The following is a 21,871-nucleotide window of genomic DNA, read 5'->3' as shown; positions in this document are numbered from 1 at the left end:
AGGAGCCAGTGTTCGAGATACAGGATGTTTAAGTTCCATAGCTCTAATCAGTTCCGAAATCACTGCATCAGCACAGATTTGTGATGACTTAGTAAAAGCCAATGTATGCGAAATCATAGATCTGTTTCCTTTGATAGAGCTAAGAGAGAGTTTCTTATCATCAAAAAGATAGATAAGAAAATCCGCTATGCGTCTAGCAGAGGGATTGAGGGGATCAATTTTCCCTCGAATACACCAATTAGAGAAGAGTTTCCAGCGAGCATCATAGACTGCTCTGGTGGTTTGTCTCCTTGCAGAAGCAACGAGGGTTGAAGCCCTGACAGAAAAACATTTCTTCTGCAGAGATTGCCTGATAACGGCCAGACGTGTAAGTGGAACATTACTGGATCCGCATGTAGTCTGCCGCTTTGAGATAGAAGATCTGACCTGTGAGGAAGTTTCCTGGGATAATCGTACAGGAGACTGAGAAGATCGTTGAACCAAGATCTCCTGGGCCACCAAGGGCCAATCAGGAGTATACGGCATGAGCTCACCCTGATTTTCGCCAATATTTGGGGAATTAGAATGGGTGGGGGATAGGCGTAAGCTTCCAGTTGGTCCCAAGCGAACGAAAGCGTGTCTATTGCCCACGCTGCTGGATCGTAAACTGGACTCACATACAGAGGTAGTCTGTAGTTGTGTCTGGTCGCAAATAGATCGACCAGGGGATAACTGAACTTGAAAAACAACTCGTTGGTCACTTCTTGATGAAGTGTCCATTCCGATGGAAGTATCTGGTGTTTGCGAGACTACCCATCCGCCAGGGAGTTGAGGCGACCTGGTATGTATTTGGTCAGAATAAAAATGTTGAGTGTTTTGCAAAAAACAAGTAATTTCTTGGCTTCCAGATACAGGGATTGAGAATGTGTTCCCCCCTGTGCCTGGATGTAAGCCACCACCGATGTGTTGTCTGTTGACACCATCACACGAGAGTCTCGAAGATGTGACTGGAAATGAGATACAACTAGAAATACTGCTCGCATTTCTAGATTGTTGATACGAAGGTGAGATTCCTGATGAGACCACAACCCTGAAACTATTAGACTGAGAGGTTCCAGGTGAGCACCCCATCCTTCCTTGCTCGCATCCGTGATTAGATGTAATGACGGTTGCTGAGAAAGAAGTGGTACTCCTGCTAAGAGAGTCTCCTCGTCTAGCCACTACTGAAGATGAGACACTAGGGAAGGATAGATTGGAATCTGTTTTAACAGATTGCCCGGAGACCATTTCCAACAAGCTGAGAGATAATGCTGAAGAGGACGTAGGAATAGACGTCCCAACTGCACAAAGTCTGCTACTGAGCTCAGGATACCGTTGAGAGATAGGAATTCTTGAACTGTTATATGAGATTGGGACAAAACCCAGTTGACCTTTACCAGAAGGTCTGATATACGTTGACATGACACTCTGACCCGATTGATGTGTGTCAAGAAATTCATGGCCACAAAAGTGAAGTCCTGAGAAGGAATGAGGTCTGATTTGTCTGCATTGAGAAGGAGTCCTAAAGAGAGGAGTTCCTTCCAAGAGAATTCTAGGTTGGTCAGAAGTAAATGACGATCGAGCTGGTGTAAGAGTCAGTCGTCAAAATACTGAAGAAGAACAATCCTGTGAACTCGGAGGTGAGCTCCGACTGCAGCCATTAGTTTGGTAAAAACTCGTGGGGCGGTTGCCAACCCAAATGGCATGGCCCGGAACTGGTAGACTTGGCCATGAAAGGCGAATCGAAGGTACTTCCGGAAGTTGGGATGTATAGGAACATGGAAGTACGCATCTTCTAGATCCAAAGACACCCCCCAGTGCAGGGGTTTGATGGAGTTCCGTATGAAGGAAGGAGTCTCCATTTTGAAAGTTGGTTTGAGAAGATACATGTTTAACACTTTTAAATCTATTACTGGTCTCCAGGAACCATTTTTCTTTTGAACAAGAAAAGACGACTGTAGAATCCTGGAGAATAAGGATCTTGAACCCTTTCTACCGCCTGTTTTTCCAAGAGCCCGAGAATGGACTGTGGAATATGGATCGGATCGCGAGAAAGTGAAGGCCTTTTTTTTAATTGAAAAGTCAGGCTTTTTGTAACCAGAGAATGAACCCATGCGTCCGAAGTAATTTAAAGCCATCAGTTTGAAAAGTGGAAAAGTCTGGCCCCGACTGGTATTTCAGGCATCGGAGGTTGTGGAGGTAGAAAGGGTAGGGGCCTAGGGCTGATAAGGAGGCGGAACGCCCTTGCCAGCAGAAGGTTTGAAATTCCTCTGATCCGGCTTGGGTTTGTTCTTTTTCCCAGAATCTCTACCAGAAAAATTCTTAGAAAAAGAAGGTCTGTTATAGGAAGAAGGCCTGTTAGGACCCGACTGTGGATTAACAGCAGGTCTTTTAGAGAAAAGATTGTTTCTCTTAGCCTTCTTGGGTGCTGGAACTGCTGGTGGCCTAGAAGAAGGCTGCTTAAAGGCTCCTTGGCGTTGTCCAGAATTGTTTCTAGCTAAAGAAGCATGAAGTTGGTCATCCTTGTCAGCTGTGATTGCTTCTTGTATCCTTCCACCAAAAAGGAAACCTGATGTGAGAGTTGCCGTTCTGAGCGAGTTCATACCTGGTTCTAAGAGAAAATCTTTAGGTAAAGATGAAAGGATAAGATCTCTACGAATCCTTAACATCTCAGACATTGAAGAAGCAGCATTATGTGAAAGGGATAATGCTGTTCGTGATAGGTGGATCAATAAAGTTCTTCCGGAACAGAATCAGACCAATCACAAACCAAGTGTAACAAGGTTGCTAGCATTAAGTCTACCTGGTTGGATAGACCTAACGATCTTCGCTCTCTACTTTCCCAATGTTCTTTCATGGAAGAAGGGACAGACACTGAAGTAGATGAACTAGGCATCGTAAGCAACAGCTTATTGATGTCTGGATCCTGCGATGGTAATTTAGAACAATCTAAACCGGAAGTCAGATCTGGTACTGGTGGTTTGTAGTTACATTCCTGAAGTTTAGACTCCGCAAAATCCTTCGGTACTTTCCACATATCTCCTCGTTTAGGAATCGTTTTATTCACTGATTCCAACGATTGAAAAACAGATAAGACAGTAGTACCAATCGGAAGGCGTGTATGCAAGCGGGAACACGCCTTAGTAACCATGGTGGGATCAAACGTACGAACGAGTTGTTCAGTGATCGAGATGGTCGAATTAGAAGAAGTCTCCACAGGTTGTGGACACAACTCTTCACCCAGAGTCTGGAATATCAGCTCGTAAATTTGATTACTGGAAGCCAAAAATTTATCCGTATCAATGTCCGCCTCCGATTCAGCTTCACTCTCTACAGGAACAGAGGTGTGTAGAGAAACAGCAGGAACAGGAATGAAACTATCTTGTGCCAGATTGTCTGGTAAAGATGAATGATCATCCACGACGTCAGCAATTTGATAATGCTTATCAGCATTGAACCGGTACAAAATGACCAGATGCATTCTGTACCCATAGAACATCAGGATTCGAATGGGTAGCATTAGGGGGTACACGACTACATACGGTTGAAGACACCCGTGGTGCTGATAATGTAGCAGTAGTTGTTAGCTGTGCTCCTGAAGTTCCAACATGTGTGGCTGTTAACATGGGAGCCGACACATGTGGTGAGGAAACATGTGATTCCATTAAGGGATAAGACGGTGATTGACTATCCGAATGGTAGGTACGATGTCTACGTGAGGTTTGTCGACGTGCTTGTTTTCAGCGATGTCGCGATCTGGATCGGCTGGGATGTCGAGATGTAGATCGGCTGCAATGAGACCGGGAAAGCGTCTCTGTGAACGACGACATGATCGCTTACGCGCGTAGTGGCGATGAGAATCACTCGACGAAGATGAGCGTGTCCGATGTCTACTCCTTGATGATGAAGATTCATTCGTCGATGACGAGTTGGAAGAAGAGTAATCCGATGATGAAGATCGATGCCTTCTTCTGACTGTTGACCGGACCGGACCAGAATGGTGAAGGTGACCGGACCGGTCACCGATGACCGGACCGGTGACCGGTCCAGTGACCGGACCGGCCGGTCATATCATGACCGGACTGGTGACCGGCCGGTCATATCATGACCGGACCGAACCGGTGACTGGCTGGTCATATCATGACCGGACCGGTGACCGGCCAGTCATTACATCACCAGCCAAAGACCGTAGAATGGCGGCTGCCATTTGGTCAGACATTGATCGATCCGTAGGTCCACGATCAATGTCGCCGGTATGTATGGTGGGAGTCATACGGTCAGATGATGACCGACAGACAACACCACCATCGTGCCCGGTATCCGGTGACTGAAATGTCAGCTGGTCATCCGTGACCAGTGAAGTCACCGGATCATCAACGTCCGTTAGAGGTTCGTGGCGTTTGCGGCTGATCGATGTCCGACGGCGACCAGCTTGTGTCCATATGTTGTAAGACCATAATTCGCACACCCCACATTTTTTAAGTAGAGTACAACCCGTACATGCCAGGCAAGTGTCGTGAGAATCCCACCTTGCCTTGATGTGACCACACGAACCTCTCTTTTGTAAGTTCATTTCTGAAAACAAAAGAAACAGAAAGAGCCTACAACAGACAAAGACAATTGTTAAATTTAAACCACAATGTGAATAAACAAACGCTGTACAAATGCCCTCAATTATTTATTGAGGAAAAAGGCACGAAGTCTTAGTGGATTACCTATAGAAGGAAATGGAACGAAAACCTCGTGGTGCACGTGCTCATGTACATGAGCACTATAAACAAAGATACCCAGCAAAAGCAGAATTATAACAAAAACTGCAATAAAAAGTATAAAAAAATAAACCGAATAATATACAGAAAAGATAAATAAAATTTATCCCTCAAACTCTGACAATTTACACGATTAAAAGACGAAAAAGTCCTGAGCCAAAATAGGCGTGCACTCGTGGTTATCGGGAAAGGAAAGATGAGTTGTTGTTCTTGTTTTCCGGTTAGGTTACATTGTACTATGTTTAACCTGACTTGGTTTTCTTTATTAGAGGTGGATGATTCCCAGCGCTTAAAGTTTTCCAGATAATTAACTCCCTGGAAAGGGATTAGCCAGAGATAACAGGTAATTATTTATGATTTTAAAATTACTCTTTAGGAACTTGTTTATAAGGTCTAAACAAGTGAATGAACAACAATCAATAAGTTATATGCTTTTTATCTACTTATGCACCCAAATTGTGTGTAATTTTGCACCAAAGTTTTTTTGTAATTACAAATCTATTTATTTTATAAGACTTTAACTTGCCACACTAACCAGGCGTAGGAATGTTCAAGATTTTCTCTTCCTCCACTGTGTTCTCTTTGCCAATGCTTTGCACTGGATCTTGGGTAAATGAAGCAAAATAAGACTTGATGAAGTGTTTTGATGGCATACATTTCTTCTTTTTCTGAAAAATAGGTAAACCATACAATTTATATCACACTCTCAGGTATAGAAAAAGGGTTTAATTACCAGTACCTACCAATTAGTGCTTGTGCTCTAAGACTATTATTAATGAGCAAACATGTCGCTCCTCTTCTCCCAGATTTGCTGACAAATAATTTTTAGTAAAATCTTTTTAAGAAGCTTGGAGAAACAGTATTTTAAGATAAAAGGTGGGTAGACCATTGTGAATTGTATGATACCTTAACCTTATTAAAACACAGAATCTTTGTCAAATTGGGTCTATCTGAACAAAAACTCTAATTACAATGCCAGCATTAACATTTCTGGGCTTGTGAAATTTAAATGCAGCAATATGATAATTCTGACTTTCTTGCCATGTTGACACAACTGCTTGTTTCAATGCCACTATCACCTTGGAGTTCTTACTTTCAATTCTGCCTTTGCCTTTTCCTTGCCGAGAGCCTTGAGCACCCTGTCAGCCATGGTGAGAGTGTGAGGATTCTGGAAGCCCTCCAGCATGCACACGGCAGTCGCATCTGCATCAAAGAGATATATATAAGCCTCCATCTGTGAATACAGGGCTTAATGCATATGCATAAAGTGTTGTCCCAGATTAGCAAGTGAAGTCCGCACAGACTAATCAGTACCAACACTTTTTGCTTTTATGAAAGTTTTCATTTTAAGGAAGTCGCGAAAATCCACTAGTGTAGGCGGAAAGTGTCGTCTCTGATTACCTTTGTGGACCGCACAGGCTAATGATTACCTTTGTGGACTGTACAGACTAATCTGGTACAATATGTTACGCACATGCATGATTTCCTTGTAAAAGGGTCATATACAAATTTTAGATTGAATGCAGCTTTTTTGTGTTACCAGAAGCCAAAGAAGCCCTTTGCTACTCATTTTTCTCATAGGCATGTAAAACATTGAAATTAATTTTTAAATGTCTAAAATAATTTTAACAATTTGAAATGAAATTGTGAATTAAATATTCTTTCAACATACAATTTATCTAAATTACAGGTTTCCTTTCAATAAAAAACAAAAACAAAACACTATAAAATCAAATTTCTTAGTGCCAACTGCAGCTAATAGAAACAAGAGCACCGCCTTGCGGGTGCAGACCGCTCATCTATTTTCTTTTTAAAGGTGAAGGGACTCTCATTTTCAATCACAAAGGAGGGATGAGTGGAGTGAAGAGGGGTGTATAGTGTGGGGTTGTGGACATTTATTACATTATCTTCCAAAAAAGCGAAAAAAAAAAAAATCTGGGGGGGGGGGGGCGATGGAGGGGGGGGGGGGGGGGGGGCGGGGGTTGGGTGCGATGGTTGGACGGTATTTCAAACATAACAGTTCTAAAAAATGGGAGGGGGGGGGGGGGTATAGTGTGAGGGTGTGAGGGTAATTTGTGAGATGATCTTAAAAAAAAAAAAAAAAAAAAAAAATTGGGGGGTGGGGGTGGGGTGGGGGGAGGGGGGGGGGTGGGGGGGGGGTGGGGGGGGGTATAGTGTGAGGGTGTGGTGGTCATTTGTGAGATGATCTTAAAAAAAAAAAAAAAAAAAAAAAAAAAATGGGGGGGGGGGGAGGGGGAAGGGGGGGAGGGGGGGGGAGGGCACGGGGGATGGTTTGGGTGGAGTCTATTGTGGTATGTCAGGTAAGAGTAGTTTCATCAAAGTATCAATCAAATCTAATCATAAATAAAGAAGTTATGGCAATTTTAGCAAAATTTAATAATTTGACCTTGAGAGTCAAGGTCATTCAAAGGTCAAAGTAAAATTCAAGTTGCCAGGTACAGTAACCTCATGATAGCATGTAAGTATTTGAAGTTTGAAAGCAATAGCCTTGATACTTAAGAAGTAAAGTGGATCGAAACACAAAATTTAACCATATATTAAAAGTTACTAAGTCAAAGAAGGGCCATAATTCCGTAACGATGACAACCAGAGTTATGCAACTTGTCCTTTTACTGTACCCTTATGATAGTTTGTGAGTGTTCCAAGTATGAAAGCAATATCTATGATACTTTAGGGGTAAAGTGGACCAAAACATAAATCTTAACCAAATTTTCAATTTTCTAAGTATAAAGGGCCCATAATTCCGTCCAAATGCCAGTCAGAGTTACATAACTTTGCCTGCACGGTCCCCTTATGATAGTTCATAAATCTTGCAAGTATGAAAGCAATAGCTTTGATACTGTAGGAATAAAGTGGACCTAAACACAAAACTTAATCAAATTTTCAATTTTCTAAGTATAAAAAGGGCACATAATTCTGTCAAAATGCCAGTCAGAGTTACATTACTTTGATTGCACAGTCCCCTTATGATTGTTAGTAAGTGTTGCAAGTATGAAAGCAATAGCTTTGATGCTTAAGGAATAAAATGGACCTAAACACAAAACTTAACCAAAATTGTCAATTTTCTAAGTATAAAAAGGGCAAATAATTCTGTCAAAATGCATGCCAGAGTTATCTAACTTTGCCTGCCCAGTCCCCTCATGATAGTAAGTAAGTGTACCAAGTTTGAATGCAATAGCATTGATACTTACTGAGAAAAGTGGAACTAAACGCAAAACTTAACCAAAATTTTCAATTTTTTAAGTATAAAAAGGGCACATAATTCTGTCAAAATGCACGCCAGAGTTATCTAACTTTGCCTGCCCAGTCCCCTCATGAACGTAAGTAAGTGTACCAAGTTTGAATGCAATAGCATTGATACTTTCTGAGAAAAGTGGACCTAAACGCAAAACTTAACCGGACGCCGACGCCAACGCCAACGCCTACGCCGACGCCAAGGTGATGACAATAGCTCATATTTTTTTTTCAAAAAATAGATGAGCTAATAAAATGGTAAAATAGAGTCCATTTCCAGGGACAAAAATAGTTTATTGCATGTCTTTGGAAAGATCTGGAGAACAAATCAGAGTAGGAATCTTGTCTGGGACCACCAGGTTGCTTTGCATGTTAGGTACAAGTATGAATATGTATATTCATAAAAGCACAACAATACTGATAACAAGCACATTTTCTGCTTTTTTTTTCTTAATTAAAAAGATATTCCAGAACAGTGGTGTTACAAGTTGTTATTATGCTAATCGATTAATTTTTTCTGGTTGGTTGCCCCAACAAGCAATGATCTTAAGATTTTTGGTTGAAGCAAATTACTACTTATCAAGCAATTTCATTTGCCTAATACCAAGGATTTATCATTACTATTGCTTTCTAATTTCCACTATAAAGTTTTAAGTATTCATAAATAAATTGAGGAAACTTTGATCCAGCTTGTATAAAAGCCAGTTAACCAAGCCGAACAACCAATTTTTGAAATTACCAAGCCAAGGCTGAAATTACCCATCCCAAGAAAACAGGAAACTTATAATCTTTATTCCCGTTATTTGTTTCTATATTTGGCAAAAAAGGATAAATTAACCCTTTACCACTTCGATACGTATTTTGATGCATTTGTAGTCCCTTAGAAAGTTAAATTTAATTAAATACCTGTCTAACTAAATTCAAGTTTTAAAGGCTTCATTTCCAACCCTAAGATACTGATGAGCAGCAAACAGCATAAAACCTGAACAAGTTACTTGCAGGCTGTTCTGGTTTTACGCTGTTTGCACATAGCCATTTTCACTTTGCTTCTGAGTGGGAATGCATTAACACACGTCTTTTACCTTCCAGAGACATCTGTAGTTCTCCAATTTCTTCAGCAGCTTGCGCACGCCTGTTGATGGCCTTTAGGTAGCGACCATTCAGTTTTATGGCTTCTGTGCAGTTATCAATAACCTGTCTAGGGCTTTTCTGAAACAAGAGATGTGTTTGTCAGAAACACAATGCCCCCTAATGCGCCGCTTTGAAGATTTTTGTTTGACCTTTGACCTTGAAGGATGACCTGGACCTTTCACCGCTCAAAATGTGCAGCTCTATGAGATACACATGCATGCCAAATATCAAGTTGCCATGTTCAATATTTCAAAAGTTATCGCAAAACTTTAACCAAGGTCAAAGTTTTGAGACAGAATGACAGACAGGCAGGCCAAAAACAATATGCCCCCGATCATTTGATCCGGGGGCATAAAAATAAGTCTTACCTCAATGGGGTAAAGTGTGACACAGCAAATTTGATATCACTTCAAGCTAAAACTTTCTACCAAACAATTTAGGGCAGAATAAACATTAATGAATGCATTTCTGAAATTTACACTGAACAAAATTGGCAAAATGAAGTTTATACAAGAGTTCCGCGGTCGGAGATGACCGCATTGAAGCCGGATTTTTGATTTAAATGACAGGAAAGTACCTTTCGTGTTTTTGTCAATGCAATACTTAAATTACTGAAATATTGTTCAAAGGTCAAAATGAAATGTAAGTACTTTTCAAGGCATGAGCAAACCTTGTGTTATGTTTTGACATTTTTACCTACCAAAGTTATAAGAACTTTAACATTTTTACATTCAAGGTCACAGTGACCTTGACCTTAGAATGAATGACCTTGAAATGACCAGTGGTCATCTAAGTGTGCTTGCAAACCTTCATGTCAAGTTTGAAGACTCTATGTCCAAGCATACCAAAGTTATAACAATTTTAACATTTTAACATTTAAGGTCACAGTGACCTTGACCTTCAAATGAATGACATTGAAATGACCAGTGGTCATCTTCTAGTACTGGCCAATCTTTATTTCAAGTTTGAAGACTCTAGGTACAAGCATACCAAAGTTATAACATGAAATAAGAACTTTAACATTTTTACATTCAAGGTCACAGTGACCTTGACCTTCAAATGAATGACCTTGAAATGTCCAGTGGTTACTTACTAGTTCTGGCCAACCTTCATGTCAAGTTTCAAGACTCTAGGTCCAAGCATACCAAAGTTATAACAACTTTAACATTTTTACATTCAAGGTCACAGTGACCTTGACCTTCAAATGAATGACCTTGAAATGTCCAGTGGTTACTTACTAGTTCTGGCCAACCTTCATGTCAAGTTTCAAGACTCTAGGTCCAAGCATACCAAAGTTATAACAACTTTAACATTTTTATATTGAAGGTCACAGTGACCTTCACCTTCAAATGAATGACATTGAAATGACCAGTGGTCATCTGTTAATCCTGGCCAACCTTCATGTCAAGTTTGAAGACTCTAGGTCCAAGCATACCAAAGTTATACCATGAAATAAGAACTTTAACATTTTTACATTCAAGGTCACAGTGACCTTGACCTTCAAATGAATGACCTTGAAATGACCAGTGGTTACTAACTAGTTATGGCCAACCTTCATGTCAAGTTTCAAGACTCTAGGTCCAAGCATACCAAAGTTATAACAAGTTTAACATTTTTTATATTGAAGGTCACAGTGACCTTGACCTTCAAATGAATGACCTTGAAATGACCAGTGGTCATCTGTTAATCCTGGCCAACCTTCATGTCAAGTTTGAAGACTCTAGGTCCAAGCATACCAAAGTTATACCATGAAATAAGAACTTTAACATTTTCGAGCACGCCGCCACCCCGCCCGCCCGCCCGACAACATCAATCTATAAGCCGAGATTTTTTCGAAAAAAATCCGGCTAAAAATGAACACTAAACCGTACTGCAGTACAAGTTTGCTTTAGAAATTTTCCCATTTAAAAATGTATTTTTACGCATTTGTAGACCCTTCAAAAATTAAATTTAATTTAAAGACCTTTTTTACAAGATTCAAGTTTAAAAAGGCTTCATTTCCAACCCTTCATGAGCAGCAAACAGCATACAACCTGAACAGACTGCAAGTTACTTGCAGGCTGTTCTGGTTTTATGCTGTTTGCACATAGCCATTTTCACTTTGCCTCTGAATGGGAAAGGGTTTAAACAATTGTATTATGCTTTGACAGTACCTTTTACTTACCAATTTTTCATAGGCTGCTGCCCGGTTTGCATAGAAGGTTGACAGATCATTCTCTCTTTCTGGTGGACACTGCTCAATGGCCTGTGTATAAAACTTTATAGCTTCGTCATATTTGCCATTCTTAAAAGCTTTGTTACCAAGTTCTTTCATTTCAACTGCCTTGGCTAATGGGTCACTCTGAAAAATAAAACACAATAGACTCATTCATGGCATTTTCTACAAGAAGGTCATTATGGCCCTAAAGCCTTTTGCTCTCATCCGAGTTCATGGACACCAGTGGATTTAGACTTGCCCTTGTGATATGTATTTTAACATTACTAGACCAAGATTTAATATTGACTTCTTGTTGTCAAAATACTTATTTTGACAAATTTTCATCAAGACTCATAAATGTGGTCATGACAGTAGTTTTATGTTTAATTTTTTAAAGATTTTACCAGGTGATCTAGTTTTTTGATGCACCTTTACCCACATTCAAACTAAGCATTAATTACCAAAATAAACACCCTTACAAATTTTCATCAAGACTGAGTGAACAAGAAACCGTCGGAGACAGGTGATGCTCCCCAAAGTGTTTTTTTGTCACAATATTGCACTTTATATTCAGATAAAGGAAACGTCTTGAGGGCACAGTAGTTGGGGGACAAGATTTTTTTATAGAAAATTTCAAAGGGCCATCACTCTGTGAAAAATCATCCGACCAGAACCCGTTGATAATATGCACATCTCCTCTTGGTAGTGAAGCTTCCCATAAAGTTTTATTGAATTCCGGTCATTAGTTGCTGAGAAAAAGCCCGGACAAGAATTGCACTATATGTACTGTTAATGGAAAATTTCAAAGGGCCATAACTCTGTGAAAAATCATCCGATCAGAACCCGCTGATAATATGCACATCTCCTCTTGGTAGTGAAGCTTCCCATAAAGTTTCATTGAATTCCGGTCATTTGTTGCTGAGAAATAGCCTGGACAAAAATTGCACTATATGTACAGTTAATGGAAAATTTCAAAGGGCCATAACTCTGTGAACAAGAGAGGTGTTTGTCAGAAACACAATGCCCCCTATTGCGCCGCTTTGAAGCCATAAATTTGACCTTTGACCTTGAAGGATGACCTTGACTTTTCACCACTCAAAATGTGCAGCTCCATGAGATACACATGCATGCCAAATATCAAGTTGCTATCTTCAATGTTGCAAAAGTTATGAAGAAGGTTAAAGTTTTGGTTAAAGTTTTTGAATTTGTTCTTTTGACCTTTGACTTTGAAGGATGACCTTGACCTTTCACCACTCAAAATGTGCAGCTCCTTGAGATACACATGCATGCCAAATATCAAGTTGTTATCTTGAATATTGCAAAAGTTATGACCAAGGTTAAAGTTTTGGTTAAAGTTTGGGACACACACATACAATGACAGACAGGCCAAAAACAATATACCCCCAATCTTTCGATCCGGGGGCATAAAAATCATCCGACCAGAACTGCGCATCTCCTCTTGGTAGTGAAGCTTCCCATAAAGTTTCATTGAATTCCAGTCATTAGATGCTGAGAAATAGCCCGGACAAGAATTGCACTATATGTACAGTTAATGGAAAAATTCAAAGGGCCATAACTCTGTGAAAAATCATCCGATCAGAACCCGCTGATATTAAGCTTCCCATAAAGTTTCATTGAATTCCGGTCATTAGTTGCCAAGAAATAGCCCGGACAAAAATTGTGCACGGACAGACACACGGAGGCACGGGCAAACGGACGGACAGACGAAGCCGCTACTATATGCTCCATATAAATTGATTATAGCAGTAAAAAGTTTTTTCTTAGATTTGACCAAAACACCTAGTCTTCAGGCACACCTGACCCTGATTTGACCTTTGCATAAAAAGTATCAAGATAAATATTCTTACAAAAACATTAAGACTGGGTCCTAAATGTGGTTTTAGAGTGGTCACAAAGTTTTGCTAAGATTTGACCAGGTTACCTATTTTATGGACAGGAATAGACCCATATTTGAACTTACCCTTAACCACAGATATTTTTAAGATAAATTTTCTGACCAAGTTTGTTCAATATCGAGTAATAAACGTGGCCTCTACAGTTGTAACAAGTTTTTTTTTTAATTTAACAGAGATTTTCTTAGGTGACCAATTTAGTTAAAAAAAAGAGTTTTTCTAAGATTTTCTAATGTGACCAATTGAGTTAAAATACCTTAGTTGACGACGCACAATTAACCTGTTTGTGTCATTGAATGGATATTATTCTCCTGGTCGCCAACTAATCAAATACATGTACCTGCCAAGTGCCCGCTTACCCTCCCAAGTCCAAGGCCCATATCTTCGCTAAAAATCAATGAATGGGATGAAACTCACACTTCATCTATAAGTCATGTAAGTAGACTGCTTGATATACCAAAAATCAGCTAAATATCTGAAAGCCTTGCATAAAAAACCTCTGGAAAATGGTAAATATAGTCAAAAGCAGATAATTTTGCCAAAAATCAATGAACCGGAATGAAACCATCTATTTTTTTTGCCCAATTTTGTTTTTGGAAAAATTATCAGAAAACCCTGTGAAATTGGGAAAATATGTGTTGTGAAGTCTTCAGATTGCGATATTTGTGTATTTGATTTGTTGCTAACAAATACTTTAAAATTGATAACTTAGTGTTGTCAAGCTGTCAATATTATATTTACTTAGGTTTAAGCCATAGAGCTGCAAAGGGAAATTAACTTAACTGTTGCATTTCATTTGTACATTTATTTTTTTGTGTGGGGGGGGGGGGAGGGAGGAAACCTTCGATTGGAAATTTTTTGGACAGCAATTGAGAAATTTTAGTTTTTTTCCTATTGGCAAATTGACGTTTTCCGGTACTTTCTTTCTCAGCCATATATGAAATTTCACATTTCTGTATGACACAATTTTACATTTGCTAATGTGGAAATTTAACAACCAGTCCTTACTCCATTGGCATAGTTGATCAATATCTGTTTGAAGTCGGTGTGGTTCACTGACCAAACAAATTACAACCAACTACATCCTGCAAATCATTGATATAGATAATGATGTTTTCTGTCCATCAATAACTAATCTTTGCTGTTGGTTATACATAAAACAAGAGGGCCATGATGGCCCTGTATCGCTCCACTGCTGAAAAAAGGCTGAAACAAATATTCTCTGCATGCGCAAATACTTAAATATAGGCCCTATTTAAGCACATGTACACTTTTGTGACCCCCTACGCTTGTTCAAATTAAACCCCAGGGGAATAATTTGAGCAAACTTTGTAGAGGACTACTATATCTCACTACATGTACATACAAAATATGGTAGCCCTAGGTCCTAGATTTAAGGACAAGAATATTTTTAAAGTTTTCACAAAATAAGCAAGATATAAGCGTATATAATCTTCAATTTTGTGACTTGCGGGTCAGGCTCAAATTTGACCCAAAGGGCATAATTTGAAAAAAACTTGGTAGAGGACTATAAGATGTTACTGCATACCAAATTTGGTAGCCATAGTCTGAATGGTTTTCGACAAGAAGATTTTAAAGATTTCACAAAATAGGTGCTTTATAAGCGTTTATTCAATTTTGTGACCACCCCAGGGCAGGGTCAAAGTTGACCCCAGAGGCATTATTTGAACAAATTTGGTAGAGGTTCATAAGATGTCACTACATACCAAATTTGGTAGCCCTAGGCCCAATGGTAATGGACACAAAGAATTTCAAAGTTTTCACAAAATAGGCCCCATATAAGCGTATGTTCAATTTTGTGACCCCTGGGGCAGGGTCAAATTTGACACCAGGGGCATAATTTGAAGAAATTAGGTAGAGGACTATTAGATGTCTCTACATACCAAATTTGATAGACCTAGACACAATGGATATGGACGAGAAGATTTTGAAAGTTTTCACAAAATAGGCCTTAAATAAGCATATGTTCAATTTTGTGACCCCTGGGGCAGGGTCAAATTTGACCCCAGGGGCATAATTTGAAAAAATTTGAAAGAGGACTATTAGATGTCTCTACATACCAAATTTGATAGCTCTAGGCCCAATGGTTATGGACAAGAATATTTTAAAAGTTTTCACAAAATAGGTCGTATACAAGCATTTGTTCAATTTTATGACCCCCGGGGCAGGGTCAAATTTGACCCCAGGGGCATAATTTGAAGAGATTTGGTAGAGGACTATTAGTTGTCTCTACATACCAAATTTGATAGCCCTAGGACCAATGGTTATGGACGAGAAGATTTTGAAAGTTTTCACAAAATAGGCCGAATATAAGCATATGTTCAATTTTGTGACCCCCGGGGCAGGGTCAAATTTGACCCCAGGGGCATAATTTGAAGAAATTGGGTAGAGGATTGTTAGATGTCTCTACATACCAAATTTGATAGCCTTAGGCCCAATGGTTATGGACAAGAAGATTTTGAAAGTTTTTACAAAATAGGCCTTATATAAGCATATGTTCAATTTTGTGACCCCCGGGGCAGAGTCAAATTTGACCCCAGGGTCATAATATGAAGAAATTTGGTAGAGGACTATTAGATGTCTCTTCATACCAAATTTGATAGCCCTAGGCCAAATGATTATGGATGAGAAGATTTTGAAAGTTTTCACAAAATAGGCCTTATATAAGCAAATTTACAATTTTGTGACCCCCGGGCGGGGTCAAATTTGACCCCAGGGGCATAATTTGAACAAATTTGAAAGAGGTTCACCCAAGGAACATTCCTGAGAAATTTCATCAGAATTGGACCAGTACTTTAGGAGAAGATGTTTAAAGAAAAAGTTAGTGCATGCACGGACGCACGCACGACAGACACAGGACCATAACAGAAGCTCCGCTGGCCTCTGGCCAGTGGAGCTTAAAATCCATTAGCCAACTCATTAAAGAAGGTCAAAGTTGACACCCCCATGGCGTAAAACTGTTTATCTGTGATATTGAGCAAGTGGGATTATTGTTTATCGCACTACAGAAGCGAGAAGGTGATGTACCATGACGGCTAAAATATTGGCCAAACTGGATTTAGATATGAATGAAGGATTATAAAGGAAGAAAACCAAAAGGTGTTACTGTAAACATTAACCTCCAAAATATATTTATATTTGGTTGCTTTATTTTCAAAATTTTATTTTATGATTCTTTTGTTGAAAATCAGGCGATTGATAGACTGAAAATCAGGCGATTGATAGGCTATTTTTCTATCGCAAGAATTGAGATTTCATTACATTGGGGATCAGGCAAATGGTGAATTTTGCAGACTGCCAGGCTTGGCGAAATTGCCGGTTCGCTGGTCCTGACCAGCAGATTTCCATTTGGTCCAGCAGGTTTAACTAGAATGTCGGTCCTGGCGACCGGCAAAATGTGAAATGAATGCAAACAAATCACATTTTTTTCAAAGTTGAAAGTTCCAAGAGCAAACCCCTCACTACATCATGTAAATGAAATCACTCATTGTTTTGATGTTTGCAAAGTTTGTACATTGTACAATTAGCAAATCAACTGGCTACACAAAACCTACTTCAAACTCAGTCGCAAAATCTGCAACTGCATTCTAACAAAAAGATCTTGATAAGCTTTGACATGTTTTTATGCCCCCCTTCGAAGAAGAGGGAGTATATTGTTTTGCACATGTTGGTCCGTTTGTCGGTCGGTCCGTCAGTCCTTCCACCAAATGGTTTCCGGATGATAACTTGAGAACGCTTAGGCCTAGGATCATGAAACTTTATAGGTACATCAATCATGACTGGCAGATGACTCCTATTGATTTTGAGGTCACTAGGTCAAAGGTCAAGGTCACGGTCAAGGCCACGTTTTGGAAGGCATATGTCTCCGACCGCAGAACACTTGTTCGAGTAGATAAGGACATCAAAATATGAATTTCTTTATGAAGCATGGCTTTAAAAAGTTTTTTTATTAAATATAAACAATGTTAGTGATATCTTTATAACATGCACTCGTCTTAAGTCTCCAAAAATGTTATCATTTTAAATTGTACTAGTAAGTGTCCGGAAACCGCAATTTTATTTTCGATACTTCTACTTAATTAAAGTGATATTATGGGCATCTAACAGTTCAGGGGTCTAGCTAGGCTCAAAATTTAGGGAGAAGTCACTTCTCCCTGAAACCAAAATAGGGAGAATTGGTAACATCTTTGGGAGAAATGGTACAATTGCATCTTAGTTTAATGTATATTTTGAGGCAACTTAAAGGATAAGTGGTTTCTGTTCAGTGTACAATCAACTCTTCACTTGTTTTATACAATAAGACATGTTATTGTATAAAACCTACATTTTTCTTATTTCTCATTGATAGTTGATAATGATGGTACTTTTAATTATTTTTTTTCCTGAACAGGTGTATCAAATAAACTTCAATGTAAACCAGTAATGTTCAGAATCTTTTTACTTCCTTGTTAATTTTAAGCAATTCAACATGAAATCAAATTCATATTTTGTTACAAGTATTTGTTTTAAATTAAAATTCATTTAAAATCTCATTTTACAGCAGAGATTCCAAATCTGACCTGTAAATGAGCCCCATATTTATTGCCAGTGCTAGGTTACCTCTTCCCATTTGATCATTCTTGAGTATTGTTTTTATAATGGGCCATTTAACTTTGCTTAAGCATAGTTATTTGTAACCAGCACAAGGCAATTAATCATGGCATCATCTATGAACAATTTCAAGAAGTCTAAAAGCTCCAGACTGTTCTTTTGAATGTTCAACTTTGCATGACCTGTAAATGGGGTTAAGTTATGGCTGAGAATCGTCTGTGTCCAATTCTGCTTATAAAATTGATTTTAATCAGTCAATGTCTGGCACAAAGTAAATCATTTAAATGGGGAGATGTTACTTCGCCTGCATGAAATTAATGTGCGAAATTAATATTCCCCAAGCGAACAAATGGCTCACTTCGCCCACTCGCGAGACCCCTGCAGTTTATAGGTGTCTATCGCAACAGTTGTTTATTTTTGGTGTCTTCACTTCATATACACTTATATTTGTTAATGCATCAACATACTAAAACAATATCCGGAAAGAGAAAAATAATGCATTTGAATATCAACCATACTTTCGTTTGATAACTGATCATGCATGTACGATGTGAACCTAAATTTAGTTTTAGTGCAGATTCTTTCATATGACACAAAGACACAAATTTGTTTTACGGATCATTTCGGCTTAGAGGATTGGGTGAGTCATGTAAGAATATTGAATATAAAATATATTTTTATAAACAACTGGTAGCAAGATGAGTTGCAGATAATTGGTCAGTAACCACATTTTAACTAACTCTTTTGACCTGTTAATTCTTTTCAGCTCAATTCAACAGTGCAAAATGCCCATAATATCCCTTTAAGTTTACTTTATTATTATGCCTAAATGGATATCATTGGTCAGTTAAATATAGTTTGACCAATTAGATGCCCTGTTACATATTTCGTTGGATGATCATCATCCAATATGTGCTTTTTACGTTTCTAAGATGTAAATAGTTGTGTTGTTGTTTGTTTTTGGTTTGTTTTTCCGCTAAATTTTCTCCGGACAGGCACATTTTCTGAAATGCCTGTCGAGATGACCGGCAGATTTTTTCCAATTTTGCCAAGCCTGGACTGCCAATGCGTTAACAATTATTATTGTAAAGAAACACTCAAGCTTCAAGTGACTATATATTCTTTAAAGGATGGAAAAAAAAGACTCAATTTAATAAAGGCTATATATCCGCCAAACCTTGTCGAAACCCATATTTCCTTTCTTTAAGATAATCTTAAAATTTAGATCATTAAACTTTGAAATTTTTATCACGATCCACCTGGTAACTACAGAGGAGTTTAAAACACAATCTTTGGGTTGTAGTACGTACATACAAGTGCATTTCATCAGGGCTCAGCCTAGGTTCAAACTTGAGGGAGAAGTGACTTCTCCCTGAGCTGAAATTAGGGAGAAGTGAGGCCACTAGAAGGAGAAGTGATTTCTGTTCGGCGTTTAATAAAATTTTCGCTTGTTTTATACCCCTCATTACACCAAGCCTAAGTATCATCATAAATGACAAACAAATACTATTTTCAAATTCAATAAATCCTTACATATTAAGTCACATAAATCAATTCATACAAATAAAACTTGTGATTTCCATGTGCATCATAAAAATAAACAGTACTTTAATAATGCAATGACAATCCAAACCCTATTTACATCATAATGTACATGATAATTAGTAAGTGATTTTTTTCACCCAATTGGGAACAGGTCCGGTACCAATGCCATTGGAAATTCTTCGCGTCATGAAATCACCAAATTGTGGTAAAAACGAGTCAACAAAACACAATCTTAATGCATGGGACATATAGTATATCTGTTACTGTTTATCCGAATGTATACATATCCGAAATATGTACACTTGAGAATGCCTTACCTGTTTCATTTAATAATCCAAATTTTCCTTGTTGTTATCTGGTTTAACAAACCTTATTACACGTACATGTTTGTTAAATCCAGTTAATGCTTTCTCCATTATTAAATCACCATTACTTGTAATTTGAATCGCCAGCTTTGAATTGAACGCGGGTTAAATGTTACAATACATCTGCCATTTGCAATGTCGAAGGTCATGAGTCATGACGTAGCAATTTTATTCTACTCGGATAATTTATATCTAATCGAGGAAATGTGTTTTCTCAATGTCTATTGTGTAGTATTAGGACTTGTTCAATTGAGTAATTAAATAGTAATTAAATTGAATGCGTTTTAATTCCCTTTTATTATTGTTTAATTTGAGTTACGATGCTATGACGTTAAATTTTATTTACACTTAAATGTATTATGAATATTGCTGGGCCAAGTGTGAGGTTGAGCGCTCTATAACCAGGTTTAAACCCCCAATGCTTTGCATTGACCGTTCCAAGGCGGTGACCCCAGCTTTATTCATATTTTGTGTTTATGTTGGTTTGTATTGTGCTGTATTGTGCTATTTGTACTGTTTGGGCAATCGGTCACTTGCCTTAAATAAAGGACCAACTAATTGTTTTTAATGAAAATTCAATACTGCTCCAGCAGCTGGAGTTTCACTTCTTTATATTGTTAGTATAAAAATGAACTGTGATTCCAGTTTATATAAGATGGGTGTTACTCGTAATTATCGGTGGATTAACAAACTGACAAAACTCGCTGGACTTTTACAGTAGTGGATCTACGTAATTAATAGACCTTTGATCAATTTTGTTTTTCTTTAATAAGTTTTCCGACTTTCTTTAACCGTCTGCCAAAAACCTGTAATTATCGAATGGTCAATCAATTATCACGTAATCATTAGACAACTTACAGCACGCGCAAAGAGGTTGCGGTATATAAAATTAAGTCGTTAACATATGGATACGGTAGATAAAATTATGGAAATTAGCACTACAGTTTGCATGGGTGGGTTGTTAGTTTTCGTTTATATGGTTATGAATTAATGTCTGACAAAATGAATTGCACATCGACTGGATAATTAGTGTTTATGAGTTTTGAAACACGAAACAAGTAAACAGTAGAACATACTAGAATAAATCGTATTCATATTTGCTGTTGGGAATGTGTTGCGCGTGTAAACGTTTTTGAGCGTAAATACATGTCTATAACGACGTCATTTCATCGCTCAGGTAAACTACTGCATATGTATATACAATGCGCGCGTTCTCATTGGTAACTATCGATGTTAATGTACCGCTTAACAAGGCGTGTACTAATTCGGCTTGCAGAACAGAGAACTATCCAAACTGTCGGCTAAATGACACTCGCTATGATCTTTTGATCTAAACCGTTATTGTTTGGAGTGAATGCCCATGTATGCTAGTTGCCTGGATAAGCTTTCACAGCAGTCGATCTTTTGCTGTGATAATAAACTGATAACATAACAAGCGTCATCGGTGACTTTATGACATGTGAAAATAGAGAATTTTTAGATGAAAAAGTAGAGAGAAAAAAACGTCGATGTTGTAAAAAAGAAGGCGAAGTGAACTTCTCCTTCATGTAATTTAAGGGCGACATTATTATGTCCCAGGCGAAGATGTCGCCCACGTCGCCCTCACGGCCGAGCCCTGTTCATTATTATTCCCTGAATGCAAACTTTTATTTAAAAAAATTAAGCACACAGCTGAGCATAATCGTACATGTACATGGGTTAATAACCAGTATTTTTTTTTAATCACAAGTGACTATATCTAGAGAATCACCTTAGATTTATCTAGTGTGGACTTTTCTGCTGCTCTCGGGACGCCAGGAGCAGGGAAAGGGGCTGTCTCAGTTGTATTGACCTTCGTGGGCCTTATTTCGTCAACTTTCGGTTTCGAATTTGCATTGTCATTGCCTCCAGGCTGTTTGGATCTCGAATAAAACCAAAGTCCCGCTAAACCCAATCCTATAGGCGCACCGACAGCTAAAGCTATTTGCCATTTCTCCCACCCTTCAAAAATTGACGAGACACTGTCGGTGGTCGGGGCCATTTTAGATCACATGTGTCACAGTACGGCGTAGGCCGATCCGTTTGGGG

At 38.6% G+C, this 21,871-nt stretch overlaps 1 protein-coding gene across 2 annotated transcripts in view; it reads right to left on the bottom strand.

Moving 5' to 3' along the window:
• Nucleotides 1-21,871, bottom strand: part of LOC127881958 (mitochondrial import receptor subunit TOM70-like) — a 39,864-nt gene extending 17,993 nt beyond the window's left edge. The window contains exons 1-5 of one of the 2 annotated variants that reach the window (XM_052430233.1): nucleotides 21,555-21,871; nucleotides 11,338-11,514; nucleotides 9,125-9,251; nucleotides 5,881-5,990; nucleotides 5,323-5,455 (exon numbers count right to left, since the gene is read on the bottom strand). In XM_052430233.1, coding sequence (XP_052286193.1) covers nucleotides 5,323-5,455; nucleotides 5,881-5,990; nucleotides 9,125-9,251; nucleotides 11,338-11,514; nucleotides 21,555-21,824 — 817 coding nt within the window. In that variant the 5' untranslated portion in view covers nucleotides 21,825-21,871. The remainder of the gene's footprint in view (nucleotides 1-5,322; nucleotides 5,456-5,880; nucleotides 5,991-9,124; nucleotides 9,252-11,337; nucleotides 11,515-21,554) is intronic. The other variant, XM_052430231.1, reaches the window with a different exon arrangement.

Source organism: Dreissena polymorpha, chromosome 5, assembly GCF_020536995.1.
Source record: "Dreissena polymorpha isolate Duluth1 chromosome 5, UMN_Dpol_1.0, whole genome shotgun sequence".
Lineage (NCBI taxonomy): Eukaryota > Metazoa > Mollusca > Bivalvia > Myida > Dreissenidae > Dreissena > Dreissena polymorpha.
This window is presented reverse-complemented; position numbering and strand designations above follow the sequence as displayed.